Source organism: Rhineura floridana, chromosome 2 (genome assembly GCF_030035675.1).
Source record: "Rhineura floridana isolate rRhiFlo1 chromosome 2, rRhiFlo1.hap2, whole genome shotgun sequence".
Classification (NCBI taxonomy): Eukaryota; Metazoa; Chordata; class Lepidosauria; order Squamata; family Rhineuridae; genus Rhineura; species Rhineura floridana.
In genome coordinates, this window is record NC_084481.1 from 170175885 (window position 1) to 170185990 (window position 10106).

Sequence of the window (10106 nt, forward strand, 5' to 3'; positions counted from 1 at the left end):
AATCTGCATTCTTTTTATATGACTGGTTTGGATCTAGAGTTCTGTGAGCAGAACTCTACTCACAGGACTTCCTGCAGGGGGGAGGGGGGAGATGACTTTAACTGATTCATACTTTCCCCTGCAGTCCCCTGAAAAGCTGCTCCAGAGAGCTGGGAACTACTGGGAATAACTTGGCTGAAGGAACAAAAATGGAAAGGCAAATATAAAGACCCAAATCTGATTCCAAAGTTCTCATCATTTCAAGAAGTGTATTTTGACTTTGAATGCACAATTAGCAAGGACAATATTGGTAACTCTAATCAGTAACTAGTTTCTTAAAATGTCAGGAATTATTTAATAAAGGAAAAGGTCACTCAAAGTCAAGAATAACAGTGCATCATTCTATTAGTTGTGGTGCTGGTATAGTATAGCCTCCGGCTATGATTTTCAACCACCTATGTATAATTGGGTTGTTTTACTTTATAATGGCACCGTTTTTGCTTCTCCAGTGGCCTGGGCAGAACATATTACCTATTCAAAGATTACAGTAGTGCCCTACTTTACAGTGCTTTGCTTTACAGCAATTCGCTAATACAGCGGTCGCAATTAGACTAAAGCCCCACTCATAAGGCGCTTGTTCAGCTTTTACAGCGGTTTTCGGGCATCGCACGCCATTCTATTCAATGGGTTCTGTTTTACAGCGGGGGTCCGGAACGTAACTCGCCGTACGAGTGGGGCCCTACTGTAAATGCATTGATCCAAGCTGTGACTGGATGGAGACCATATATGAAATGCTTTGTTAAATGAACAAATTTCATGGTTGGAGTTAATAGCATTCTTGTGAATTACTGTTCCTCCTTGGCACTCTGAAGTGGAATGTTCCCCATCAGAATGGAGGTTAGCACCAGGTTTATTGGCTCCAAAGTAACAGTATGCCAAGGGGCATCCTGTATCCTCAAGGATTGGCCTTTGTAATCTTTATGATTAGAATCAGGAATTGTGTAATAGAAGGATGAAACTTGGTGTTGATGGTTGTCCTTAAATTGAGGGAAGGGGACATTCCAAATATTCTCAAAATGGTGACATGATTTAGTAATGGGGGTGGGGGTAGTCACAATCTTACTTATAAAGGTATATACCACCCTCATAAATTATCAAGGAGAGAATACAGCAATATAAAAACATTACAGCAATACAAAACAATCATTAAATGACTGGCTAGTCAAGACAGTTTTAAACTGCATAGGTCTGTCAGCATAAAAAACATCTTCAGAGCTGGAAGAGTGTTCTAATGCATGACTACCGGTTGAGGCCAGTTGGGCCTTTGTAACAGGGAAAACTAATAGCACTCCTGCAGGTTATCTCCATAACTGAGCTGGCGATCCTTAAGGTACCCTGGACTTAAGTTGTTCAGGGCTTTGTATACAAGAGCTTTGAACCTGGCCTGGCAGCATATCGGCAGCCAGTGTAGATGTCTTAACATGGGTGTCACATGCTGTCAGCCTTCTCTCCTCATCAGCAGTCTTGTTGCTGCATTCTGCACTAGCTGGATCTTCTGGACCAGGCCCAAGGGCAGCCTCACCAAGAGTGCATGGCAGTTTCAAAGGTACCAATAAATAACACAGTATTTCAGGTTTTATGGGTCTGACTTGCATTTTCTACACCTCAAGAGCTCCAACTAGATAGTAACATAGCATACATCTTTGCAAATATGTGTAACTTCTCCCTTCAAATGAAAAATGTAACAGAATTTAATGGAATTCTTGAAGGTTTTCTGCACTTATTAAAATTTCAAGGTTTCTTAGTATAGAATAATTCACTTTCAAAAATTGTAATGCATAGAATTAGCTATGGAGAAGAGCTGTCGCTTCCTGGTAAAGCAAGTGCTTTGCATGCAGAAGGATCCCTGTGAGGTAGGTTAGGCTGAGAGGCAGTGACTGGCCCAAGGTCTCCCAGGGAGCTTCATCGCTAAATCAGGATTACAATCCTGGTCTCCTAGTCTGACTCACTAATCGCTATGCCACACTGGCTCTTTGTTACCCATTTATTATGCTGCAGTGCCTGAACATGAGTTTTTAGTTTTACATAAATTAGAATATAAGGATACAATGTACATAACTCTGCTTATGAGCTGAGCGTGTAATTTCTACAGTGACACTTGTGGTAGAAAACAAGATTCCAATTAAAATGTTATTTATTTTGCTTGAATCTTAGAGTTAAAACTTGACACACACCCACTCCACCTTTCTATGGAGTGGGAAGACAGGGGAGGCGTTTCTGTACCCACCTGTCAGTCACCTGACATCATCACACACTCTGAATAAAGTTCTTTGAATCCAAGATGTCACTTCCAGCCCTCAGCTGTGCAAGGGAGTTGGCATTGGGGCACATCCTAGTGCAGCTGATTCCATTTGATTAGCAGGATTTCAGAGCACCATCAGCTGACTGTCAGCAGTGCAGGGCTCTCCAAGCCCTGACAATCAGCTGATCATTGGTGCTTACAGAGAAGCCTGTTGCCTGCTGCTCTTGGAAGCCCCAACAATAAGCTGCTAGTCAGGGCTTCAAAGTGCCTTGCAAAGGCAAGGCGCTGCTGATCAGTGATGCCTGCAAACTGTTTTTTGGCCCAGCTGTGAGTTTACCTGCTCTATACCTGATGTCATATGATGGCAGGTGTAGGGCAGGCGAGAATGGCTTGGGCATATGAGGAGGCCTGGCAAGACTAATAAGGCACAGGGACCAGGTTCCCCTCCCCTGCTGTAAACTATCAAAATGCTGTTCTGATAGAGAATGGATTGACAAAAAATACAGGCTTCCTCCTCCATCTGTCACTCTAGTCTGGGACAAGCATGTGTGTTTGGTAGTCTGCTCTGATGGGTATGGTGGCTTCAGCTTTGCTCAGATGAGCTAACTGCAGGATGGTTTTAACAGAATGTAAATAATGCATCTGCTTCCATCCCCACTTCTGCAAGGCTCGTAGATCTGCCCCTCCCACCACCTGATACCTTCTGCTCCCTCAAGACTGATGTTTACTAATCTAGTTTCACTAGATTTTTTTTGGGGGGGGAAATAATAGATTTCAAACAGGTGCCAGGCAGGATGTGAATTTATATTTTTGAAGAATACATTTCTTTAAAATGTATTTAGGGCCCTGTCTTCAGCAAATCCTATGCTGTGTGAGCTTTTAAAAGGAAATGTTTATAGACATTCCGTTTATGGGCTGCGATTGTCTGCCAGATTATGAGCTGCGATTCCAGTGTTTCTTGGTCACTGTAACCTATTATTTAAAAGAGTGCTTTTGCTGACTAATGTGTTAAAAGAAAATCTGCACATTTCTTAGCTGTGAAAAGGACACAGATGTTCTCCCCAGTGGTAGCTATGACGAGTTGGCTCATAACCATTGCATATATAGGGACATCTTATACCCATGAGAAGGACTGATGTCTCCCCTACTGACTGGAATTGAACACTTCCAAATGTGATCATATGTTCTTGCTTAGAGGATTGTTGCTAGAGTGGCCCCAGGGAACAACAGAAGCATATAGTGATGTTCTCATTACAAGCTCTGTAACATTTCAACCACTGTGGATTCTCACTAATAGAAACTAGCTTTTTCCTTCAAGCCCTCTAAGGTGCTCTGTGTTACTTTCTCTACCCCCACTTCTAATTCTTTTTTTCTACTCAGTCACCTAGGACAGGAACCTCGAGCCTGCAAACATTTCTGACAGCTGTAAACAAAGCTGGTGGTATGCCATTAGTTTTTACTCCTGTAATTCATGGTTGTACAAGCAAAACTGTAACAAAAGATGGTCAGCATCCAAAGAACCAAAAAGAAGGGAAAAAATCCCAAAATGCTGAGAGGAAATTTATTTCTTGGGAAAGCCCAATGCATTTTGCCCTCTAGTATATTGTCAGGGGCTGTAAGGATAATACACGACATTAATACATCTTCATCCTGCATCTTCTGTTATGATTTATACTTGTCCATTTTTATGTATTAATGTAGTCTTCTTTATAATCCCTGATGAAGGCCCAATATACTACAGCCCAAAATGCGTTGGGCTTTCCCAAGAAATAAATTTCCTCTCAGCATTTTGGGATTTCCCCCCTCTTTCTTTGTGGTGTACAAGCAAAATGTCAAGGGAGCAGCACCACCCAGTCAATTTCCTTTGGTGCTAACATCACCTTGATTCTTAAATCCTACAAGGGAGAGTATTCATTGTTTCTAACTATCACTGTTGGTAACCTTACTGACTTGGAGCCAGAGAAATGCTGGTGGAAGGTGACTTTCCTACCAGTAAGTGAATAGCAGTGTGAATTCTCTAAAGTGCTTGCTGTTTGCGCTCATCTGAAACTTCTATTTAGTGTCTAGGCCCAGGTATGCCTGTATTTCATTCCTCTCCTGCTACAAGAATACAAACAATTGTGACAAAATCTTTATTCAGAAGTAATACAGTCACATTTTTTTAAAAAATCAAGAAATGCTTAATGCAAAAGAAAAAAGTGCAATTTATGGAAAAGGTATCTTCACTCCATGCACTCCACCCAAACTTAGGTGAAAGAAATGCCTAATGGTGGGTTCAAATATATGTATGCTATATTATTTAGGCTGATTACATAGCTTATTAGATAACTATAAAGACTCATGGGGAAAAACTGTTGCCCAAATTAACTTTTTACTTTTCAGCAATAGACAAGTGCAGATTTTACTTGTGTTTAAAGTAGGAATTAGGAATCTATGGTCCTCTGGATGTGGTTGACTCCAGCTCCTGTTATCTCTGACCATTGGCCATGCTTGCTGGAGCTGATGAGAATAATTCCTGGATGGCCACAGCGTCTCCAGCCCTAGTTAACAGACAATTACACAATGCAGTGTACATACAGGTGGCAAGGTTCAGACATCTGTCTCTGAAATCTGTGTTCTGGTGAATACTGGTTTTCACACATCATCTTTGGCACCTGAATAGGTTGATGAGGTGGTCAAGAAACAGCCAAGGTTTGCTGCCTTGGTTGCTGACAAGCATGGGGGACAGGTGGAGGGGGCCCCTGCAGAGGGCCTGCTGTGGGGACATGGGCAGGAGTTACCTTAACGGTACTATTAAGAGTTCTATTTCTCCCCCTCCTCCTCCCCAAGGGCATGGCTGGTTCACATGATACTCTGTCCAGTGCTGATCTTGTATGCAGTAAAGCGGGAAAGTGAGTTGGGCTGATGCTCAATCTTCCTCCACCATCCATATGTGAAATATGCTATTGTTTATGAACATGCATCTCTATATGTAGAAAGCCAGTCAGGCTCAAATCAGCTTCCAGTCTGCTTCTCAAACTCCTGATAGCAAGCAGTAGAGGAACTGGCTCTGAGTATTGAAAATATTTTTGTCCACTTTAGCCAGACATCGGATGTTTCTGGGGTGGAAAACTTGTAAGATGAGGTTGGGAGCCTGCATCCCTGGCCTAATTTCATGTGGATGGCAAGGGGGGGGGAATAGGAGGAAAATGGGTACAAAAGAAAAGGGGCTATCCTGTCTACGTTTTGGTCTCACACACCTCCAGTATGCAATCCCCAGTGGATTACTCCTGCTGGAATGAAGCACTTCACAGGGAAGAAAAAAGGTTCTCTGCCTATGCAGTAAAGAACAGAATCAGTGAATGAGGAAATTTTGAGTGTCTCAATTTATCTCATGTTAAAATGTAATGATCTGGATGCAAGTTCTAATCAATCTGGTGAAGTTTATTAAAAACAGCTGGTACTACTAAGTTGAATGTCAAGGTAGGAACCACTGATTGATAACAGAAAAATATAATTTTTCCCACAAGCCAATGCCAAGGACTACAGATGAAATATTTCCTATTCCTTGGCTAGGAGTGGCAAGCTTGCTGAGTGTGCACTATACAAGTAGATGTTCATTAATTTTTCTGCTCTAACTGGAAGCGACAAGGCCACTAAGCCCAGTTATTTCCATGCTGCAAGGAAGATGATTACAGAACACTGCTGCTACCCGAGTGCTTTACTAAAGAACACTGAAGAGTCTTGTAGAGGAGCTGAGCAGGAACAATAGGTCTGCATGTACACAAAAACATGTGGCAAACCTTTGCAGTCAAGTGCTTATAAGAAAAAGCAGTTTCACGAGAGGGTGATTTGGAGCAGAGCAGCAGCAGAGTTGCTTAATCCTTTCCTTGCCAGCCATTTTTCCAGTGTAGCTCCCTCCCACAGCAAGCAAGGTTCCAATCATATTTGTCACAAGCATGGGTCTAGAACCCAGTGAGGGGGGTAATTTCAGCAGTGGAAAAGGAAAGGGTTATGCTACTTCTCCCAGTCTCCCCTAAAGCAGCTTTTCCTGAGAGCAGGAATGGGGCACTTACGACCTTCAAAATGTTAAGAGTACAGCTCCCATCAGCCCCAACCAGCATGGCCAATAACTGGGGATTATGGGGACTGAAGTTGATCAACATTTGGAGAGCCACAGATTCCCTGTCGCTACCTTAGACAATGTGGCTGTTGGGGTGGGGAGGTATCTTTGTGTGCAGTTTGGCCCATACTTAGCATTACTAACCAAAGGAATTCCTCCTGTATTTTTGAATAAAGTATACTTTATACAAGAACATAAGAAGAGCCTGCTGGATCAGGCCAATGGCCCATTAAATCCAGTGGCCTGTTCTCACAGTGGTCAACCAGGTACCCACAGGAAACCTGCAAACAGCGCTCTCCCCTCCTGTGGTTTCTAGCAACTGGTATTCAAAAGCATGCTGCTTCTGACCATGGAGACAGAGCATGACTTGCCCTCTGAGAAAGCTATAGGATGGGGCCATAAGGTTAACTCTTGGCAAAGTCATAACACTTTCTACACAGTTGAATTGGCTCCCACGGGTAAAGATGGTCCCTTTCTCTTTTTGGTCTGCTTCAAATATAACAAGTGTCCATCATGGAAAACATTCAAAACTGTGTGCAGATTGACCCAGGTGACAACTGTGCACATGTCCTTTCTACACCTATCCATAATATGTATGTGCGCAGCAGCCACACTAGCTGTAGTTTCTCACCTGATATACCTACAGTTAAGTTCCCTATTGTCACTGTGATACTCTATGCACAGGTTACACATGATTTCTTCCAAAGAAATGTTTCCCATGAAAGTAATTTACACTTAACATGGTCCTAAACCCCCTTTTGTCTTAGCAATCCTGTTAAGTGTCAAACTTCTTCACAAAAATAATCTGGAAGAAAAATAGTCCAAGAGACTTTTTCTGGCTGCAAAAGTGTGTGTCGTTTAAAAAGGCATGCCTGTTTCAAAGAGGCATTTATTTCAAAACTTCAGTCTCACAGAATTTCCCAGACCTCCACCAAACAATTTATATGTTTTTAATTTAATCACAATAGTCTCACTGTATCTCTAATTTAAGGAAAGTTGGATCGAACTACTTAGGATAAGAATGGGACACCCCAATGAGCTGTTCTGGTTGGGCTGATTAGAAAAAAATGGCTTAGCAGCTGGGTGATGTGCAGAGAAACCTGCAGGCTTATCTTTTCCAGAGCACGGAGCAATGCATCATCACCTTCTAAAATGTCTGCTGGTCAGGCTCCTGTTCACAGGAATGGGAACCAGTGGCTCTCCAGATGGTGCGGGGCTACCTCCCATCGTCTTGGACCACTGGCCATCCTGGCAGGGTGTTGGAGTAAGCCTGGAGAGCTACAGGTTTCTCATCCTTGTGTGAAAGGCACAGTATGAAGCCAGGAGCCTTGTCAAAAAGTAGGGGGTGGGAAAAGACATAAATTTCCCTTGGAGAGAGGGCAGCTGTGGCCTCTGGGACCCAGCAGGGCCCTTACCTACAGCTAAAAGAGTATCTGGGCAAGGAGCACTGTCCCCCACCTAAGAGGCGCCTGCCCTTCCTCCTGGGCTGGCTCCTTCTGGGCTCTCGAGGGTGCCTCGCCTGGCCACAGAAACAGTATATGGCAGGGGCTTGAGGACCAGCCCGTGCACGCAATCCATGGTGAGCTCCTCGGCAGGGTTGGCCTCCAGGTCGGTCTGGTGCAGCAGGATGGCCGTGAACAGGAAGAGCTGCAGCTTGGCCAGCTGCTCCCCAATGCAGCGCCTCTTGCCCAAGGAGAAGATCATGACCCGAGAGGTGAGGTCCCGGTCGAGATTCTCCTTCCGGGAGTCTAGGAAGCGGGCCGGGTCGAAGAGATGCGGGTCTTTCCAGCGGATCGGATCGTGGTTGACTGACCACTGGTTGATGAAGACCACCCTGCCCTCGCGGATGTGGAAGCCATCTAGGAGCACGTCGGCTGTGGTGGCGTGGGGGATGGTTAAAGGCACGAAGCTGGTGTAGCGGAATGTCTCGAAGAGGAAAGCTTCCAGGCGAGGCAAGGAGACGCGATCGTCGCCCGTCGGAAGTCGGCCGCGACCCACCACCCGGTCCAGGTCTACCTGCAGCTGCCGTCGAAGCATCGGGTGTTTGAGGAGGAGGAGCAGCACCCATGCCAGGGCTGTCGAGGTGGTATCCTGGCCAGCGCCGAAAAGGTCTGACAGCGTGGCCTCGACATAGTCGCCGACGAGACCCTGCAGCGCCCCGGGGCCGTGCTCCATGCATTCAAGCATGGCGTCACTGATGTGGCGCGGAGGGGCCCCGGGCTGGAAGGTAAGCCGGTGCTGCGCCACCTTGGCGCGCACGAAGTCGTACAGCTCCCGGTTGAGCGTCTGGAAGTCGCGGAAGACGCTGCGCACAGGGTTGGGGAAGGTCTGCAACCAGGGCAGGACGTCTACCAAGCTGCCCGCCGCCACCGTCTGACCAAAACGGTCGTTCCTGGCCAGGAGCGCGCGGAACTCGCTGTCGGTGTGCTTGAAGCGCTGCCCGAAGCAGAGAGCGCATACGACGTTGGCGTTAGCCACGGTGAAGAGCGGCGCGGGGTCGGTGTAGGCGCCGCCCGCGCTCAGCTTCACCAGCCCGTGGATGAGCTCCTGCGCCTCGGCCGCCACGTGCTGCTCGAAGAGCCGCTTGCTCGGCGTGTTGGCCGTCGAGAAGGCGCGCAGCGTGGCGTGCGCCACCCGCCGCTGCGCCCGCCACCGCTCGGTGTAGCGCCCGAAGGCCATGCTCTTTCCCCCGGACACTAGGTGGAAGGAGGGGAAGTCAGGCCTGCCCGCGAAGGGAACCCCCTGCTGCACCAGGGCCTGCCGGATGGCCGCCTCCCCATTGAGCACCACGATGGCGCGCCTGCCCAGGCGCAGCTCGAAGACGTCGCCATAGCGCCGCGCTAGCTGGCAGAAGGAGAGATGCGGCAGGCGGCCTAGTTGCAGCGCGTTACCCAGCAGCGGCCACCCGACGGGGCCCGGGAGGCTCTTGCCCGGCGCCCTCGGGCTCCGTCTGGCCCACAGGTACAGCAGGAGGACGCAAGAAACGAGCAGTGCCGGCTGGACGGCGCTCTTGAAGAGCACGACCGGCTCCCCGTCGTGGCTCCCGCTTTCCCCCATGGGTGGCTCACGCCGGCGGGTCTCCTATGCTATTTCTTTGGAGGAGACCTTCGGCCGACTGTTCCTGTCTCGGCCCCGAGATCGTGTGTTAGGGACTTTCTCGCCAGAGACTTCTCTTCCCTCCTTTTGTCCCGTGTGTGGAACCCCCCCCCCTCCACGATGCCTCCTGGCTCCGCTCTGAGGAGGTCGGAGGATGCCCGTCCCGGCTTTATAGCCGTCTGGGAAGGGGGCTGAACTTCCCTCCTCCCCTCGTGGTGGTCCCAGAGTCCCCCGTGCACAGCCATTCCGTGCTTTCCTCCTAGAGAGAATTGAAACAGCACATTGATCCCTCACAGCAGGAATGTGTGCAACTTTCCAAAGTCTTCCGTCTGCCAAAGACAGCCTGATCCTCACAGCAGGAGGGGGGGGGGAGGAAGGGACGGCAGAGTGTGAGAGCTGCTGGACTCTGCCAGACACCTTTGGCTGCCTTGGAAATGCTGCTGCTTTCGTGACTGGAGAGAAACTGGCCAGTGGCAGGAGGGGGATGCAGCGGAATCTGGTGCCTCCGGCCAGCGGGAGGAAAATGCCAGAATAACTCCAGTCCAAAGTGTGGGGTGTTTGTTGCCATTTGGTTCCTCTGCTTTGTCACCACATTTCATCAAAGCTGAGACACCTGTCAGGGACTGT

General features: G+C 47.6%; 1 protein-coding gene across 1 annotated transcript; it reads right to left on the reverse strand.

Annotated features, from left to right (window-relative positions):
• Positions 1–4431: 4431 nt before the first annotated feature.
• LOC133377404 (cytochrome P450 1B1-like) lies at positions 4432–9606 on the reverse strand. The gene has a single exon (XM_061611426.1). It carries the CDS (start codon positions 9438–9440, stop codon positions 7842–7844), a length of 1599 nt encoding a protein of 532 aa, XP_061467410.1. The 5' UTR covers positions 9441–9606; the 3' UTR covers positions 4432–7841.
• Between the last annotated feature and the right edge of the window lie 500 nt (positions 9607–10106).